Raw genomic sequence first — 19,655 nt, forward strand, 5'->3', positions numbered from 1 at the left:
TACAAGATATGGAAGATATCGGAAGATACAAAATATATGAGACAGATCGAGATGAAGAGATCCGACGATAAAAGAAGAGACCAAGATAAAGATCAGAAGATATATTCGAGTCTTTATTTCATGGTATCAAGAGAATTATCTTGGTAAATTTAAACAAATCGTATATACGATTGAAAACTAATATAATCACAACGAAAAAAAACGTTGGAAATTTTGCGGAAGCATAAATCAGGATCAATCAACCTGCTCATGATACCATGTTAAATTCACGATTGTATAGTAATCGGAGATATGGACACCCCTTTAAACCCATGAAGTCGTGGGATCGAGTCTCGGTAGAAGCAGTTTGCCATCAAGATTTATCATATATATGTAATTTAGACTATAAATTATATAATAATTTGTCGGGCTTTAGGCCTCTTTGTTGTTGGACTTTAGGCCTCTTTCATTCTTGGTTTAAATTAGGCGGTTATCGTTCTTATTCTATCTTCATGATGTATTAATGTTTTGTAACGACTAACGTAAGATTGTAGTTGTATTCTCAAAAAAAAAAATGTCTGTGTAACAAATGAAAGAATCCAGAAGGAATCCATTTTTCTAAAGAAAGAGCCAAAATATTGACTAAAAGCTTGAGGTGGTAAAATGGTTGGAATCTCAGTGGGTTGCATCGAAGTTGTATGTCATGAGAAACAGCAAATCTAGGTTAACCAACCAAATTCCACGTGAGACTGAAGAATGGTAAGAAGCTGAACAATAAAACTGTCTGGTGGAGCGACCAGTCAAAATTCCAAACAAAACCCTCAAATCTCTCTCTCTCTCTCTCTCTCTCTCTCTCTCTCTCTCCCTCTCCCTCTCTCTCTCTTTCTCTTTCTACATCTCTCCATGTTTCATCTGTGTTTCTCCATCAACCTCGTCTAGAACAATAAAACTCCTCCTCTAACAACCATGCACCAATCATTCTAACCCTAGAATTTCTAGGGCATCCATCAAATATACTAGTAGTATCACTTTCAAGCTCTTCATTTAAAAACCCATCTACTCTAACTTCCATCTTTTTCTTGATATGAGGTCATAACCATACTTCCATCTCCCCAAATCCCATACTTCAATTCTTTCTCATGGGTTGTTGATGAATTTATCATAATAGTATATACTACTACTGCTATACTGTTAAATTGATTTTTTTCCCCCTACTTTCTTGTTGTGGGTTTCCATTTTACTTATCTAAATACCTACTTAATAACCAAAAGGAGTATGCTTTAGAAGAAGAAAATACCTAAAAGAATTAGAACAAGAAGAGTGGTGCACCACTTCATCTATCTATGGCTTCAGCCGCGGTTCCACCGCCAAATAATCGCTTACAAACGATGTTGCAGTCGGCTGTTCAAGCTGTTAATTGGACTTACAGTCTCTTTTGGCAACTTTGTCCTCAACAAGGGTAAGTTCATTACTCTGTGTGTGTGTGTGTGAGAGAGAGAGAGAGAGAGAGAGAGAGAGAGAGAGAGAGAGAGAGAGAGAGAGAGAGAGAGAGAGAGAGAGAGAGAGAGTTCACTAATCTGTGTGTGTGTGTGTGTGTGAGAGAGAGAGAGAGAGAAAGTTCACTACTCTATGTGTGTGTGTGTGTGTGTGTGTGAGAGAGAGAGAGACTAATCACATGTCTAGTTTACTCTTATTGTAATTTTTAGCTTAAACAAATTTATACCCAAATTTCCAAATTTTAGGTTTCATTGATTTCACTCATTTGGTTGGCATTTACTTGTTAGTAGTACTAGTACTTTTCTTATGTTTGATCATGATGATATTCATCATTGTCCATATAAATTAGGTTATGATTAATGTTTTTCTTTCCAACACTTGATGATTATCTCTAAAATTAATCATGGTTGTGATGATTGTGACATAGAATCTTAGTATGGGGAGATGGTTACTATAATGGAGCAATAAAGACAAGAAAGACAGTACAATCAGTTGAAGTTAGTACAGAAGAGGCTTCCCTTCAAAGAAGCCAACAACTTAGAGAGCTATACGAATCATTATCGGCCGAAGAAACAAATCAACCGACTCGTCGGCCTTGTGCTGCATTATCGCCGGAGGATTTAACGGAGTCGGAATGGTTCTATCTCATGTCTGTATCTTTCACTTTCCCACTTGGTGTAGGGTATGTATATATGATCATAATCATTTCTTTTACTCCTTTTTCAGTTAAATATTTTGAATAATCTTAAATTCTTAATCATGAATTGTTTTTTTAAGTACTATATATATCTTGGTATATACTTAGTTTATTGTTTTAGTAAAAAGATGACCACATAAGCTTTCACATTTATAAAGAAAAAAAAAAGCAAGAAAACATTGTAGGACCTATTGGTTTTTGTTTTCTATTAGTATCTAATTTGATCTCTCACTGAATGTCATTTTTCATACCTTACCAACCATTCCTCTCTCTCTTTCTCTCTCTCTTTCTCTCTCTCTCATATATAAAGTGTAAGATGAAGAAAATTTGAACAAAGGGTTTCCAAGTAGTACTAGTGTAATAATGTATATGATCTAATAAAGTAGATCCAAAGTGGGTAACTGATTCTATAAGAGTACATATTGAAAAATCCACATCAAAGACTTTAAGGAATTTAATGCAAAACTTTAGCATTCATAGTTTTTTTTTCATGACTCATTGAAGTTATTGACCATCTAATTACCCTTTAAAAATAGTATAGCTTCATTCATATATTTTAACTTCTTCTTCTTGTTCCTTTTTACCCTAGCTAGCTAGCTAGTACAAGCTAGCTCTTAGGGTTATTTGAGCTTGCTTATTATGAACTAGTCTTTGCCCTAACTTTGTTTTTGTCATCAAGTTTTAGTTAGAATGTTCTCATATATAAGATAAAACATAATTTTCAATCTATAATAAGTTAAATTAGTCTATTTCATTATCGGTTTTTAATTCAAATGTTTCATACTTAATATATATAGGTTGCCGGGAAAGGCATTCACAAGGCAGCAACCTATTTGGCTTACTGGTGCAAATGAGTCTGATAGTAAAAATTTCAATAGAGCAATTCTTGCCAAGGTATATAGATAACATTTCCTTTCATTTTCTATGTTCTAATCTTAAATTATGGTTTTCGCCTGTCTCGTTTAGCTATTAATTAATCTCACTTGAGAATCAAAAAAGAAAAATGCATCCTTAATAATATGTCGTGTTTAATGGCATTTCATGTGAAAATATGTCAATTATTAAAAAAAATCTTTGTAAAGTGATTATCTATGCCTCATATTCTAAATTATTTCTCAATTTTTGTGCATGAAATGACGATCGAATGTGTAGAGTGCTCATATTCGGACAGTTCTATGCATTCCTCTTATCGGCGGTGTTATTGAGCTTGGTACGACTGAAAGGGTGAGTTCATTTTTTGTAATATAAAGAACAAGTACTTGTTTTTTTTTTTGTTAGAAATGTCTAGATAGGTATGAATCGGCAATGTAGATTAACTAGTACTAGTTAAACATGAAATATGAGTGTGGAGAAATGATATATTACTTCTAGTTATATGTGAAAGTATGTTTTAATTTCTCTCATTTTTAAACAGGTTCAAGAAGATCTTGCCCTAATCCAGTTTGTTAAGAACTTCTTTACTGAATACCAAAACCACCCAAAACCCGCCCTCTCAGAACACTCGACTTCAAACCCACCCGCTTCATCCGAACAATTCAACTTCAACTCAACTCCAGGCCTACTCGCAATGTACACAGCAGCCCACCCGATTACTGATCCAACCCAAGAAGAAGAAGAAGAATATGGTGATGACGACGAGGAAGAAGAGGATGGGTCAGAATCCGACTCACAAACTGAAACGGGTCGAAATAGCTATGTGCAAGACCCAATCCGTATATGTGACCCAGTTATTCAAAGTGCAAATATCGCCTCTGAAGCACTAGACATAGTCGAACCAAGTGAATTCATGCAACTTGAGATGTCTGAAAGTATTCGAGTTGGATCACCTGACGATGGCTCTAATAATTTAGACACAAACATTATAGCGAAGACTAACTTCATTAATCATCAACATCGTTCTGAACCAGCTAGTAGATTGTCAGGTTTTCAAAATCAACTAAACCAGCAAAATATTCAACTACCCGTTTCAGGTACGATTCAGTAATTCTTTTATTTTCTTTTAGAATCAGATTTAGAGTTTCAGTCACATAGATAATGTTGATATTTTCAATCAACGGTGATGGCATGTCCGACCACTCCCGGTTGAATCCTTGTCTGGTGACGTGGCCGGTCCAAATTTTGGAGAGAAAAAAAGTTTTTTTTCGAAAATCTGGCTCACGTCACTGGATCGGGATTCAACAGGGAGACTGACCGGACATATAATCATTTTTTATTTTCAATAGATAGTACTTTGAAGATATTGGTGGTTTGAAATGTGTGGTAAAAATAGTGTAAGGAATGATTGAAGTCAACATATAAATGTGAATCTATAGGTTAGGTACCACACACACTTTATAGTACTAAGTTTTGTTTTGACTTTTGAGTGTTTAGTAGTGTACCTTCTACACATTATTGTTGTCTTGCAAAGACCACATAATCTATATAATACAAAGAGAAGGGGTATGAATGTGTGGGTCCCATAAAAAGTAAAAGGAAATCTAGGAGAGGAATAGATGTGGATCCCACACTTGAGTAACAACACCTAACAAAAACCCTAACGGAAGGTCAAACTGTGAAAGACAAGTATAGTAGTGAGGAGTATTACCAACCAAAAAGTCGTCAGCCTCGATAGCTGCTAAATAATTTTGGGAAAATGGTGTTGTTAGGTTAGACGTTAGAGTGAGTAGTGTACCCACTCAAGGACCTTTCCGCTTTACCTGATTGATGTAACCACCTCAGGAAAGAGAAAAGATAAAGGAGAAAAAGAGGAGAAAAAGAGGAGAGAAAGAGAGAAAGAAGAGAATGGTAAACTGTGGAGTGGAACCAGAAATGGTAAAATATTTCAAAAGAAAAAAAAAGAGGTCTACTATATCTTCAATCGGATGTAGCCTACCTACCCTTATTGGTCTACTATAGCTTCAACGGTTGATTATGATCATCTAATGTTTGAGACGTCACAAGTGGTATCACAGTTGATGTCGGCTCTTCACTGAAGGTGGGGGATTGTGATAGTCTCATATCGCTCACGAGAGTGTTCATAGCCTGGGCTAAAGGTGTATGCTCAAGCTTAGTAAACACCCCGGTCTCCGATAGGGAACACACGGTAGGTTGTGTCTAAACTGAGAATAATATTGTCGTGGGAAGTCTACGGTGTCGTTGCGTACTCTAATGATAGTGTGAATCGTGTGTCTTATCCCATACCGAGATCTTTTGAATGGGCTCGTAGAACTTTCTCTAGAACAAAACTACATACGTGTGGGTTAAGGCCTACAGTTGCAAAAACGAAGACAATATCAACCGTTCCTAAAGCTTTAGGTGTCGTAGACACAAAAAGATTAATTAGAGAACACAATCACTCAGTGACCACAACAGGAAAAATTGGAAGTGGAAAAAGGAATATTGATTGATTTTTAGTGAAACAGTTAGTTTTTTTTTTTATGAGAAGTGAAACAGTTAGTTAGAAGCCAGACAAATATCAGTCAAAGATATGTGGTCAAATTGGAGTTTGTTTATATAGGCATGAATAATCTAATTTGATTATCTTGAGTTTTGATAGGTCACTTAGGATCTATACATGTTTAACCCTATCCCTATGACATAGATAGAAAATGCACAGAATAAACAGCAAATTTCATAAGTTGTCGTGATCAAGTTCACATGTTAGAACATCGGTAATGCAACACTAGTCGGACAAATTATTTTCGAAACAATAACTTTTGTATCAAAATTCTAGGGTTTTGCATTTCAGACGTAAATCAAATAGAGTATCTTTCCACTTTTTTTTTTTTTCGAATAGAACCATTTAGAAATAGACTTAATAGACATTGGTATTATTATCTAAAACTTTTGCTCTCATTTTTTGCCCAAGGATTTCTTGGCCATATTACTCATCTCAATTTTGCTTAATAACTACTAATAAGTTATTTTTTTTATTTCAGCAGAGCCACCTCAAATGGAAAAATTAACAGATGAGGACAACCACTATTCACAAACAATATCAACTATTCTCCAACAAAATTCAAATCAATTGCTAGAATATTCATCTATTGGCTACCAAATTGGATATTCTTCACAATCAGCATTTGGTAAATGGAGCATACAGAATGAACTTATCTCTCATCATCTACCAGCATCAAAGGGTTCATCATCACAATGGCTACTCAAATACATCTTATTTCATGTACCATATCTACATGACAAGAACCAGAACGAAAATTGTTCCGGAACAAGAGAAGGAGAGGCACCGGACCGGTTACGTAAAGGAGCTTCACAAGAGGATTTAAGTGCTAACCATGTGTTAGCGGAACGGCGAAGACGTGAAAAACTAAACGAGCGCTTTATCATATTGAGAAATCTGGTTCCGTTCGTGACGAAGATGGATAAAGCTTCGATTCTCGGAGATACAATCGAGTACGTTAAACAATTAAGAAAAAAAATACAAGATTTGGAATCAATGGATAGTAAGCAAAGATCAAAGGTAGGGGTTAGTTCCGGTTCTATTCCAATGGTTCTGGATCAAGTTGGATTACCCGAATCCGAAAAAAGAAAAATGAGAATTATAGAAGGGATTGATGGCGGAGTAAAAGCCAAGGTGTTAGAAGGAGCGTCAATTATTGACACTGTTATACAAGTGTCAATTATCGAATGCGACGCTTTACTGGAATTGAAGTGTTCATATAGAGATGGATTACTACTTGAAATCATGCAGATACTAAGGGATCTACCACTAGAGATCACAGCCGTTCAATCAACATCGAATAATGGCCTGTTTAGTGCTGAATTACGAGCTAAGGTATTTTCTTGTCATTTTATAGCTTTTAAACAAATATTATGCTTGACCCTATGTGGCCCACAGGCCCAGCCCAAATACCGATCAATCCTTCGTGCAGTATCCTTAATATATTGTGCACCAAAAAATTACATATAATCGAGGTTTATATGATTCATTGATCTATTTTTTCAGGTGAAGGAGAACAATGGTGGCAAGAAGCCGACGATAATGGAAGTTAAAAGAGCTATACATCAAATCTTATCTCATTATTAATCCGTAACGAATAAGATTCTGACAGTAACAAGTTGTACGATATGTATTCATGTTGTCAGATGACCTCAATTTTTTCTTCTTTGTCGATAAGTCGAAGGGAAGGTGGTGTAGAAAACAATGTGAAGTGATATGAACTAAAAAGAGACTAGGAAATAGCATAGGCATATTTAATTGTATGACATATATAAATGTGTAGTTCTATTTTTAGGTTGAAAGCCATTGAATTTTCAAGTTCTTGCATGAGACTGGCAAGTCAGGAAATTTATTAGCTCTCAAACTCAAAGTAAGTATATAATATATCATGAAGTTTTTGTCTTTTGAATAATCTATCTTTTTATACTCAGATAGTGATTTAATTAGTTCTAATTACTCTTGTCAAATAATTCACAATCTTTTGGGCTATTAATGTTTGCAGAGTGATTTCGGTTACCACGACAAGAATCTTTTAATATATATTTTTTTATTGATCTTCTGATAGGTTACTACGACTAGAGATCAAATATGTTGTTTTAGGTTCTGGATCTCTTCTTGAAAGAAATAGATTAGTTTCATTGAAGATAAGACATTAGACGAAGGACTATCATATCAACAGTCTAGGAGGATAGTATGAGAAAAGGGAGCGGTTGCAGGCACCCTTCTTTTATACACTTGGTACAATGTTACGCCTTCACTCTTAGCGCCCCCATTGTACGGGGTAGTCCAGGGGATTCAGACCCGACCTAATCTGTGTTGGTTTTGAATAGCACAGACTAGACCCAGTCGAAATGACTCAAGACTGTTTTGTCTGTGGGCCTTGGACCGCTCGAAGTCCACAGGGAGAGATACAAATCAAAAGCAAAAAGATGGGATGCCTATAGAGGCGTCAATGAGAAACACTTGAGAAAGTAGGTATTTGACGTTACAAGTGATAGTACTTGACATTAGAAAGTTTAATATGATGGCATACTTTTGACCAAATCTCTCAAATGCTCACTTTGGAATCCTTCTTGAGCAACCATTACATGAATAAAAATTTTATGTAACCCTCCATGTTTGTTATAGTTGTAATAGAAAAATAGCCATTGTAATATAGGTTAAGTAAGGGTGCGAAAATAGCCCAAATGTCGGAACCACTTGAGTCGCCCGAGTCAGAGGTGGACAGTGGCTACACACTGCCTGTCTCGAGCATACCCGACTCATTACCAAGCAGAAAGTGGTTACGGGGTATTGACCGAGTAATCGTCTCATCTGAAGACCGACAAAGTGCCTTGTCGTTCAATACCAAACGACCTGCAAACACATACCTTTCGTATACATGTGTAGTAATCAAGTGTGCACACAGGTCCGCCCCTGTCAGATTTAAAAGTGGGTTTGAAACCGTGACCTTCGACGCCTTAGGTGAATGAGCGAACCAACTGAACTATGCCTCGGTTTTTGTTCAATCTCTACACTAGATTCTACACATTCCAGACTAGGTAATGGCGCAATCTGGTCTACACATGGGTCCGCCCCTGTCGATCTAAAAGTGGACTATGAAGTTTAGGCCAGTGGTAGCTCGACCGGACTGATTCCTACCTCCTTAGGGTGTTATAAACAACAGTTTTTGTAACACTTCGCTGTGATGGTTATAAATAGCACTTTTCGCAACATTTTGGGTGCTGGTTATAAAAGAAGTGTTTGTAACACTTTGCTGTGATGGTTATAAACAACTGTTTTGGCGACACTTTGGGGTGATGGTTATAAACAAATAACACTTAGTAAACCGATTTGAAGTCTAAACCGTCTCCTGCTAAAATAACACGAATATCTCTAGTGAGAGAAAGAGAGTGATAATGGAAGTGAGAGCTCGAGCTCCCGGAAAAATCATACTTTCCGGCGAACATGCCGTCGTTCATGGATCCACTGCCGTCGCTGCTTCTATTGATCTCTGCACCCAAGTTACTCTTCAAATTCCGAACGATTCTGGTAAGAATTACGAATCGAAGTTTTGCTCCCCTTTTTACTTGGATCTGTTTGAATTGATTTAGGATTATTCATAATGATGATTTAGGGCAAACCAGACTTAGGTTACTCAAATTGGGGGTAGTTCATACTTCATAGCTAATAATAGATCCAATTTATGTATGTTTTTATCCTAATTAGAGATTCATTTTCTATGTCAGATTTGATTGAATTTGAGCTCATTTCAATTTCATCAACTCCATTGATAAAATAAATCTTAGGAGTATAACCATGACTCTGAAAAGTTTCCTGATCAATCTAATGAAAAACAAAGTTATGGGTAATGATCATATATAGCAATAAGAATCAGTTCAGGAATCTGTCATTCTGACTTTGTATGTGCAAATTTCACCTCTTTTTGCAGTAATGGTGCATTTTCGATTCTTATGTTATTTTGCTTGTGAAGTTTACTTCCATTTTTGTTTTTGTAGATAGTAATGATGGGTTACTGATAATTAATCTCAAGGATATGGGATTAGAGTTTTCATGGCCAATTGGAAGAATCAAAGAGGCACTTCCTGAATTCGGAAATCCTCTTTCTTCTAAACCACAGTCGTGTTCATCGGAGTCTATGAAATCAATAACCGATCTAGTCGAGCAACAAAATATTCCAGAGGCTAAAGTTGGTCTTGCTTCTGGACTTTCAGCATTTCTCTGGCTTTATACCTCAATCCATGGGTACATGCTCGATTCTGGATTCCCTTATTCAATTCCTTTATATTTGATGATATTTTCACTTCAACTTGCTTCATTTTATGTATCAGTTATAAACCAGCAACAGCATTTGTCACTTCTGATCTTCCTCTAGGTTCGGGTTTGGGTTCATCTGCTGCATTCTGTGTGGCACTGTCAACTGCATTGCTTGCATTGACGAATGCCGTGACTTTGGATATCAGTCAACAAGAATGGTCATCTTTCGAAGGGGATGATCTCGAATTGGTGAATAAATGGGCTTTTGAAGGCGAAAAAATTATCCACGGAAAGCCATCGGGAATTGACAACACAGTGAGCACATTTGGTATGTGATCTTTCTCCTCTAGATATATTTATCGTGTTCGTGTCAAATTATTGTATGGGGAATGTCGATATTTTGAAGGAAATATATCTGAACCAGTTTGATATAACAGGAAACATGATCATGTTCAAGTCAGGTAAACTGACTCTGATCAAGTCAAGTATGCCATTAAAGATGCTTATCACTAACACAAAAGTTGGAAGGAACACAAAGGCTCTAGTTGCCGGTGTTTCGGAGAGAACATTGAGGCATCCAGAAGCTATGAATGCCGTGTTCACAGCAGTTGATTCGATTAGCAAAGAATTATCTAGCATTATCCAGTCATCTGCTCCCGATGAGCTAACATTGACTGAGAAAGAAGGAAAACTAGAAGAATTGATGGAGATGAACCAAGGTTTGCTTCAGTGTATGGGAGTAAGCCATGCTTCTATTGAAACAGTTCTTCGAACAACTTTAAAGTATAAGTTAGCTTCTAAGCTGACTGGGGCAGGAGGCGGTGGCTGTGTTCTCACATTATTACCAACTCGTATCCTTCCTTATTTTATCACTTTTATGCATCGTGCAATTTTATTTTGAAAATTCTTAGTCGACCTAGTTTTGGTAGTTCTTTCATATACGCATGAAACCCATAAATACAGTCTAATTTAGTTTTGGAGCTAGAGCAAGGCATCCCGAAATGAAACCATTTTTCGACGAACTTGCTCTTTACCACATTATAGGTTGCATAAACAATGTTTTGCCCTATTACCAATCTCTTAACTTTTTTCAGTTAAAGAACAATATCTAGGCAACCCCTGATCTCGCCATTATTCAATTTGGACTACATCGCTCCTCATTGATGTAGTCAGAGATCTTTCTGACACAGTAAAGTTAATGCAACTTGCTGGCATTTCACTCTCTAGCTTCTAGTTCTTCTTCTGTTATGAGTTTTAATCAACCATGTTGTCTTTTTATCTCAATTATGCTTATTTTATGTCAATATCGTCGTTTTAGAATCTGACATGTTCTATAGTTTGTCAAGTTATTGCCGTGTTATATGCTTCCTCCAATATAGTAATTTCGTAGAAAGTAAGAGGGATGGACTCTTGTCCTTCATTACCACCAGATGAGGCGTTAGATGTTCAGATCTATGCCTTACTGCGTTATATCATGGTTATGAAGAATAATAACGAATCAGCCTTTACCAATAATGTTGAGAGATATACATAGAATAGGCCTAGCAGGGATGGAGCTGTTGAGATTATCTTGCACATAGTTAAGTTACGATTTCTCTTTCAATGTCAAATAGGACAAGTTTGCACTTATTTTCTTCTGTTCTCTCTTTTTCTTATTGAAAATTAGCAATTATCGTTTTCAAGGGTATGGTGGGAAATGTGTGTTCCCAATTTATTATGAAACTCTGATTTGCCTTCTATATAATAGTTCTTCAACTATGTGTTCCTTAACCAAACTGAATTCAGTATTATCCCAAAATGTTGTCGACAAAGTCATCGCAGAGCTCGAATCATGCGGATTTCAGTGCTTGATAGCTGCAATTGGTGGAAAAGGAGCTGAGTTCTGCTTCAACATTTCTGCTTCTTCCTGATTCTTTGATCTTTCGAGCAGTGGCATATCAAAGTGAGTTTCTGATTCCAAGAGATGAACAAATACTGATTATTCGCATCTGCTTTTTGTTTCTCTTTCTTTATATGTACATTAATTAAATTCTGACCTTTTCTTTTTCAATTTATGTAAAACTTCTAATGTTTCCTTTCTCAAGTAAGATCTTCCTAATTTTTCTCCATTGTTGTTCTCTGACCATTTTGAGAAAGGAATTGATTAACTGCAGACACAATATTCCTAGATTTGTAGTGAACCTGTTGTCTAACTCCGGGAAAAATTCTTTGTGACGACCCAAGCCCCACCAATTACTAATGTTCTCCCAGCTTTTGCTACCCATCGACATGGCTCCTCGGTCACAGTATTCTTTTACTGGCTAAGGCCTCATGAGGCCGCCTAAATGCCCTTGACACTCACAGAGTCCAACTCGTAGGTCCGGTTGGACACTCCCCCAACTCCCCAAGCTACTACATATTCGCAAGATGTACTCTTAAACGATTTATGAGTTCCTGCAGAAACCAAAGACGTTTGTGCACTGTCACAGTAGAGGAATTAACCATGAGCGACATAAACTGCTAATTCATCTTCAAAATAATTATCTTAGAGTCCTATGCAATCGAACCATGAATGATCTATAGAAATATGTCGACCGGTCTAGCCCGCTATCCTTTAATCTTTTTAACAAGAAAAAGGGGTTTTCTTAGTCTACCCCCTCGTAGTAATTTAAACTAAGAATCTCTCTTAAACCCCTTAGTAATCTTAATTTAGTTATTCTTCTGATTTGTAACTTTTTTTTTTGTTGAACTAATTCTAATTTGTAACTATTCTGCTATTTGACCGCTAACAAAGTAAATGAATTACGGAGTAATATTTTTTGACCCTGATATACATGTTTGGTTTTCGACCTCCCACTTTTTGTTAATTCAAATATTTCACTCTTGGTTTATTTCTTCTTAGATCAATTTCTTCCAAACAATAAGAAATAAATTTCTTGAAGGGGATGGGGGAGCTTCCCCTTGAAGTTCTATGTCTTTAGAGCAAGTGGTGATGATTTTTCTTTTTTTAGATTAATTTGAGATCATGATTGATTTATGACAAAATTTGAAGAAACAACCCTTCATTTACTCCTCGAGCGTCTTCGATCTACACCATCCATTGGCTTGGCACACATTCCTCATCTACACCAAGATGTATTCTAAATATCTGTTTTAAGAAGGAAATGAAGTTTTGAAAGATTCACACTATAAAGAGCTACATTTTTAAATACATAAAATTTACAAAGGGAGTGGTTTACATTTTTTGAGGGCACAAACTTGAGAAATGGTTTGCTTGAGAATTTAAATTTAGGGATTGAAAAGATATTGGTTATAAAGTATAGAGTAGAACTTTGGAGAAATAAGAACTAAAATTTAAATTTAGGGATTGAAAAGATATTGGTCATAAAGTATAGAGTAGAACTTTGGAGAAATAAGAATATATCTTCTGGTTCAAATATTTTAATACGGAGAAAAGAATTTACTTGACTATTTTCTTTTCCATACCGGTCAGAGTCGCTATTAAATTGTCATTGGCGACGATTTTTTTTTTCAAAATTCTTTTCTCTCGTCCCTCTTTTTCCGGTCACCACCTCTGACCACCACGTCACCATCATCATTTGCCTCTCCCCCTTTCTCTCTCTTTTTTCCCTTGATTGCGTCTCCCTCTCTTTATATCGTTATTTATCTCATACTGCATCCCTCCCGCTCTCATTGTGTCTCTCTCGCTCTAGTTATTTCTTTATATCGAAAAATATTCTTATTTGCCCGCCCAAAATAAAATTAGAAAATAAATCAGTAAGTACTATAAAAGGGCCTGCCCCTAGTAACCCAGAAGGCAGGGATAGAAGCGTATTTTTGTGCCATTAGAGGTTTAGCCGACTACTAGGGTTTATTAAGCCCAAAATTTCTTGCACTTCATTCAGATTTCGTTGCCCTAATCTCTGCAAAACTCTTTTCACCGGAAACACAGCAAACAACTCGTGAAATTGGAAGCCATGGGGAAAGGAGGGAAACGGCAGAAAAAGGGTGTAAAAAACCCTAAGAAGCAAACCAGAGATGAGTATTCTTCTGACGAAGACATGGACGATGAAGTTGATGCATGTAAAAAATTTCTTACCTTTTTCACCTCTTTCTTTCATTACAGTTCTTCAATCTTAACCACTCCAAGTTTCTTCAATTGATTCTTAACTATATTGCGTATTAGTGAAACACCATTGAGGGATTCTCATGAGTTATGTCATTTATGTTTCAGTTCATAAACAAAGAGATATAATTCCACTTGATGTTGATGGTGATGTTGGTTCGTCTGATGAAGATAACGTGCACCCAGTTTTTGATGTTGAGGTTTGTAATTGAGTTTTTTTATAGCAGCTGAAAGATTTGACATTTGGGTAGCTTATTATAAACCTTTGAACCAATGAACTATTTCTCCTAATAAATGCAGGAAGAAGATGATGATGAGGACGACGATGACGATGATGCTGAGGATGATGGTAATGATCATGGTAGTAAAAGTAAGTGAATTGTGATAGTAAACATGTAATTTTACTGTTTAAGCTTTGAACAAGTAGTAAGTCGCCTTTCAAGTTCATCAATGTCTTGTCAGTCCGATGGTTTATCGGTTGTTAACCTTGTTTGGTTATGTTGTTATGTATTGCCACTATTTAAACAAATTCAAACGTGCCAAGTAAAAACAGCTGATACGACATCTAATGCTCATCAAAGGAAAATAAAATAACCCCTAGACTTTATCATATGTGGTTAGGTCTGTTAGCCTTGACGCAGATAAAGCTTTGTTTTGGCTTTGATTTACGAGATATTTCTTGCATTCGGATTCAGCACGGCTCAGGGCACTAGATACTAAGGCGTACTTTGAAGTTTTGTAGTTGTTACCTAAAATGAAAAAGACTGGATTTGTTTCCATGGACTTACTAAGCTTTTTTTATGCTAAATATTTGTGATTCTTGGAAACATTAGTTGGTGTTCAGAAATTGTGGTTTTTCTTTAGAAATTTGTGCATTGGTTATTTGAAGACAGCATTCTGATTAATGCATCATGCCTCTAGTTGCAAAACAGCAAAAATATTTGCGGCAAAAGTTTGGTGGGGTTGATGACGAGATGCCTGAAGATGAAGAAGATGAGGAAGAGAAGAAGGCGTCCTGGGGTAGGGCGAAGAGCAATTACTATGAATCTGATGTTAAGGATTATGAGGTAAGAAAATGTCAGTTTGTATTCAAGGCTATACACCTTTTCTTGATGGCATATCGTCATAAAAACGGCTGGTATATTATTTAATTCTTATCGTCTTGCGTATGCCAAGATTTAGTTTTTGCATACTACTGTTTTACTGGATTTTGACAATATAGATTTGTTGATGTTTTTTTTTGGAATTGAAAAGATACAATCGGAAGATGATGAAGCTCCTGTAGAGGAGGAGGCAGAAGTGGTGAGACTACAAGAGGATAGGGCAAAGAATCTTTCTTTGGCGGACCATGGGCTTGAAGATATCGACGAAGATAAAAGCGATTCCGACGAGGAGCCAACTTTAGAGGTAAATTGATGTATTTCCTAGTATGATAGTTGCAACCTCATTATATTTAGTGTTTCAATTTTGGTAGTTTGACGAGAAACTATAGTGGTGAAAACAGTATTTCGTGATAAAATACAACAGAACCTTACTGATCAAATCTGACAAATAGATTGTATCAGTTTTGGCTCTGGTGTGGTACTTGCAATCCTAATTCACTAAGCAAGACATATAGACCAAATTCACTTGCTGGTCTCTCTTCCTTACTTCCTCCCCTAATCTTTTCTTTCTTTTGTCCTCTTTTCCTGATGTCGGAATGATATATTTGGGTTTAGTGATTATACTCGATAATAAGAGTTAGTGGGAGGTAATAAATTCTTTCTTTTCAAGCATAGGTAAATCATCTACTTTATAAATAATGTGCAGGATCTTGTAAAGGGAAAAGGCTCCTCAAAATCTAGTTCAGCTAAAAAAACTGAAGAGGACATGGACACAACTTATGAAGAGGTTAAGAAGGATCTTAGTGCTTTGTCAAGGGAAGAACAAATGGATGTTGTGTACAGGTGAGCTTGCTCTAGGAAACTTCACTCTTTTAGTTTGTATCGTACTCCGTTCCCAAATCCCTAATGCAGCTAACTGATTGTTCTCCATCGCCACAATAAAAAAGATATTGATTTGTAACTTAGATATGTACTGCAATGTTCCTGTATTTATCAAAACTTTCATGTTTCACAGCTCGGCTCCTGAGCTAGTGGGTTTGCTCTCAGAACTTAATGACGCACACGACCAACTTGAAGGAAAAGTTAACCCCTTATTAAGCAAGGTATTCCTCTCCATAATTTTTCGCTCCTCTCTATCGGAAAAGAAATAATATGCTTAGGAAGAGGAAGGTGATGATGCATACATGTATGAGTATGTCAATGGATATTGACATGATTGGTGTCATAGTATCTCCAATGTAATTCATTTTCTTGATATTAAAATAAATAGCATGGTTGGAAGGTTAATTGTTCAGTTCGGCCAAATTTTCAGATCCCATAAGTTGTATAATACACATCAGGGGATCTCAACTATTTTATCTCCATATCAGATGAGTGAGATCGGTAGTGTGTTCCCAGTTTAGTTGGGTGGTTGTGGTTACATGTGTCTCACCAAATGTGGATCTCAAGGTTCCTATCATCCTGAATAAAAAAATGGAGCAGATAGTGTGACAGACAAAAGTTACCCCTCATGTGTTGTCATCATGTTCCCACTTTCTGTTGTGTCTTATCTTTCGGAAATCAAGTGTAATAATGCTTCCTGTATTTGTTAATCCTCGGTTATATTTTCTGAAGGTGAAAAGAAGTGGAAACATTAACAAAGAAGGACTGCACTATTTAGAGGTGAAACAACTTCTTCTTTTGTCTTATTGCCAAACAATAAGCTTTTACCTTCTTCTCAAGTCAGAGGGGCATCCAGTTCGTGATCATCCAGTCATAGCTCGTCTTGTTGAGATCAAAACTCTATTGGATAAGGTTATTATTTGTTCCTTCTGTTCCACGAAAATAGTCTATTGCCTTTCAAATTATAATTGTGGAAGGTAGATGAGTGAGACTGCACCTCTTTACGGCCTATTTATGCTTATTCTTACTTACTTACAGATGAAACAACTTGATGAGAATCTTCCCGCTGACATTGAAGAGATACTCAACCAGTCCGAGGAGCCATTGAAACAAAGTGAGGCAGTAGCATCGGAATTTGACAAAATGGAAGACCACAAGCCGACTTCTGTTCTAGCTAAAGTATGGATATTTTATGTACCTTAACCTTTTGAATTTGTAGCTTATGTTCTTTTCTTCTAAAAATGGATCTATAAACTAATTTCTCGAGTACCAACAAAATTGCAGCCTTATGAAGCAACTGAGTTGGTTAAGTCAAACCTGTCAAAGGGTTACAAGATAAAAGAAGAGAAAACCAAGCGTAAGGTTAGTTTTAAAATGTTCGCAATTTTGGTCAAAGTAAACCTTTTTCATCTTCTCTTTGCTACCCTTTTGTGTGTAATAATGGACTGTAACTTATGTATGCCACTAACATGTGTCAGAATGATGAAGTTGGAAAGCAGAGCATGGAAATGTTGAAAATAAGAGCTAAGCTTGAAGAAAAACTGAAAGAGAAGGGAATTTTTAGTTCTATAGTATCGAAGTCTGACAAAGCTCAAAATCATCTTGCTCAAAGACGGTATCAAGTTTATTAAAATAAGTTATAGTTCATCTTTATTAATTTGACTGTGAGAAAATTATAACTATGGAAATTGTAATTGGTCAGGAAACTTGAATCATTTGACGATTTCGATGATGAGGTTATTGACAAGGATGTAGCTACCCGTGGTTTGAGGAATGCTCTGCCAGGCAAACGTTTGGGACATTTTTCAATGCAAGTGAAGAAACCCAAGGTACTCAAATTTGTCTCTGTTAATTGACTCTATTTGCTTGTGATATTTAGGTTAGTGGCAACATTAAACTAACAAAATTTTTAATTGGACTTTGTCATACAGGTTATTTCTGGTGATGATGATTTACCCAAGAGAGATGATATTGGAGAAAGACGGAGGAAGCATGAGCTTCGAGTTCTTGGAAAAGCCGGAATGGACACTATGAATGATGATGATGAAGACCATGAAGGAGCAAGTCAAAGTGATGGAGTAGAGTCAGGAGAAGATGATATTTATAAGAAGACTAAACGACAACGAGATGAAAAAATCTTAACCAAGCTTCAAAAATATCAAACGTAAGTTCCCCGAAATCTACCTAGTCGGACTTCCAATTCTGGTTATCTTATTAATCGAACAGTTCAGGCATTGATTTTAAATTTTAGTTGATTTGAACAAATTCCGTTGCTTCTTTTGTATGTAGTATTCCAACCTATTTAGCTACTAAGGAAGAAAACGAACCTGAAGGTGGAAAACGTCATATTACTAATCAGGTAAGTATTTACTTTTTTGTTTCCGTTGTTAAGATTTTCAGTTTTCCTCACCATATTTGAACTCATTCAATGCTTTCATGTTTGAATAACAGATGGAGAAGAACAGAGGTCTGACCCCTAAGAGAAAGAAGCTCCTCAAGAATCCAAGGAAGAAATACAGGGTAATCTTACTGAATTTTTTTTTCGATCAGCATGGAAAGTGTCTCGCCACCCTAAGATTTGCCTTAAAGGGGGCAACTTCAACACTTACTGGAGACGCCAAAAAACACAAACCTATCAGTATAGCAACCTTTTTAATGGGCTGGCAACATCAATACCATACAGAGTCCGGGTTAGGTACCACCCCAGACGACCCTGATCTTGGGTGTAAAACGAATATTTCCCTGAGCATAGTCCATCAAGGGGAGGATGTTTGGGGCAAAGATGGTCAAATCCCATATACTTCGTAGACATCGACTACTAGTTTTAGAGTGGCTTGCTTTTAAGCACACTCATCTTACCAAATGTTAGTGATGACTGACTGACCTTGATTGACTTACTGTATGCACAGGTTAAACACAAGGAGAAGGTGATGCGCCGAAAGGGACAAGTTCGGGACGTCAAGAAACCTACTGGTCCTTACGGTGGAGAAGAATCTGGTATCAATGCCCGTATTAGTCGGAGTGTCAGATTCAAGAACTAACCCATCTTTGAAGGTAGCTTTGTTGGTCGATAATATTCGAGTGGTATTTGTCTTTATGATTATATTATTATGGTGAATATCAATCAATCAACCAACTATTTTATGTTCTCCAATTTTGATCCAACAGTTAAGACTTATAATATAGAAATATGACTGTTTGTTTGAATTCTTTTAATCTTTGAAGAAGATAAAATTGCAATAATTTTGTTGAAGGGTCATTTTATCCGTTTTCTGCTACTGTTAGGTAGTGTCATTTGGGTGTGGTGGACATGTGGACGGTTGGGATGTAGTAGTTAGGATCGGTTGTTGTGTCGCCAACAAACTAGTAAATTTTGTTGACGTGTTTGTATCGTGGGATCTGCTTTGATTTCGTAGCAAGGGCTATTGAACTCTTATGGGGAAGGACTAAAATGTTATTGTAATTATTTGAACACCCTCATTAGTTGAGATAAATCACATTAGGGTTGTTTATTGTACTTCTTAGTTATCTGGTCCCATTTATTTGGATAGTCTTATTCTCACTGATTGATACTACATCTTTCTCTAAAGCAAGATATAAAACTCCACTTTTAGTTTTCTCAATGGGGGGAGTCTATGTGCACAAAGAATCCTGTCAAATATTGACTTGCTGACTCACTTTTATACGAGATAAAAAAAT

The 19,655-nt window shown here is 36.4% G+C and overlaps 3 protein-coding genes across 4 annotated transcripts; all 3 read left to right on the plus strand.

Annotated features, from left to right (window-relative positions):
* Positions 1-580: 580 nt before the first annotated feature.
* Positions 581-7,518, plus strand: LOC147570091 (basic helix-loop-helix protein A-like). 2 transcript variants are annotated; one of them, XM_086656668.1, is made up of 7 exons: positions 581-1,438; positions 1,904-2,158; positions 2,971-3,067; positions 3,326-3,397; positions 3,588-4,143; positions 6,091-6,944; positions 7,116-7,518. In XM_086656668.1, the coding sequence occupies exons 1-7, from the start codon at positions 1,323-1,325 to the stop codon at positions 7,194-7,196; spliced, it is 2,031 nt and encodes a 676-aa protein (XP_086512794.1). In that variant the 5' UTR covers positions 581-1,322; the 3' UTR covers positions 7,197-7,518. The 2 variants fall into 2 exon arrangements, with proteins under 2 accessions (XP_086512794.1, XP_086512795.1); XM_086656669.1 differs by having other exon boundaries at positions 582-1,438; positions 6,094-6,944.
* Positions 7,519-8,900: 1,382 nt separating this feature from the next.
* Positions 8,901-11,972, plus strand: MK (mevalonate kinase). Its single transcript, XM_086656681.1, has 5 exons — positions 8,901-9,140; positions 9,608-9,854; positions 9,941-10,194; positions 10,304-10,717; positions 11,652-11,972. Exons 1-5 carry the CDS (start codon positions 9,008-9,010, stop codon positions 11,774-11,776), a joined length of 1,173 nt encoding a protein of 390 aa, XP_086512807.1. The 5' UTR covers positions 8,901-9,007; the 3' UTR covers positions 11,777-11,972.
* Positions 11,973-13,028: 1,056 nt separating this feature from the next.
* On the plus strand, positions 13,029-19,199 carry EMB2777 (Sas10/U3 ribonucleoprotein (Utp) family protein). The gene is made up of 16 exons (XM_086656682.1): positions 13,029-13,928; positions 14,080-14,171; positions 14,272-14,341; positions 14,893-15,038; positions 15,226-15,378; positions 15,781-15,917; positions 16,090-16,177; positions 16,689-16,868; positions 16,995-17,135; positions 17,241-17,318; positions 17,435-17,571; positions 17,659-17,785; positions 17,888-18,120; positions 18,246-18,315; positions 18,408-18,476; positions 18,866-19,199. Exons 1-16 carry the CDS (start codon positions 13,823-13,825, stop codon positions 18,995-18,997), a joined length of 1,959 nt encoding a protein of 652 aa, XP_086512808.1. The 5' UTR covers positions 13,029-13,822; the 3' UTR covers positions 18,998-19,199.
* The last annotated feature ends 456 nt before the right edge of the window (positions 19,200-19,655 follow it).

Source organism: Eschscholzia californica, unplaced genomic scaffold (assembly GCF_041429995.1).
Source record: "Eschscholzia californica isolate CP2 unplaced genomic scaffold, dmEscCali1.0.p SCAF_1, whole genome shotgun sequence".
NCBI lineage: Eukaryota > Viridiplantae > Streptophyta > Magnoliopsida > Ranunculales > Papaveraceae > Eschscholzia > Eschscholzia californica.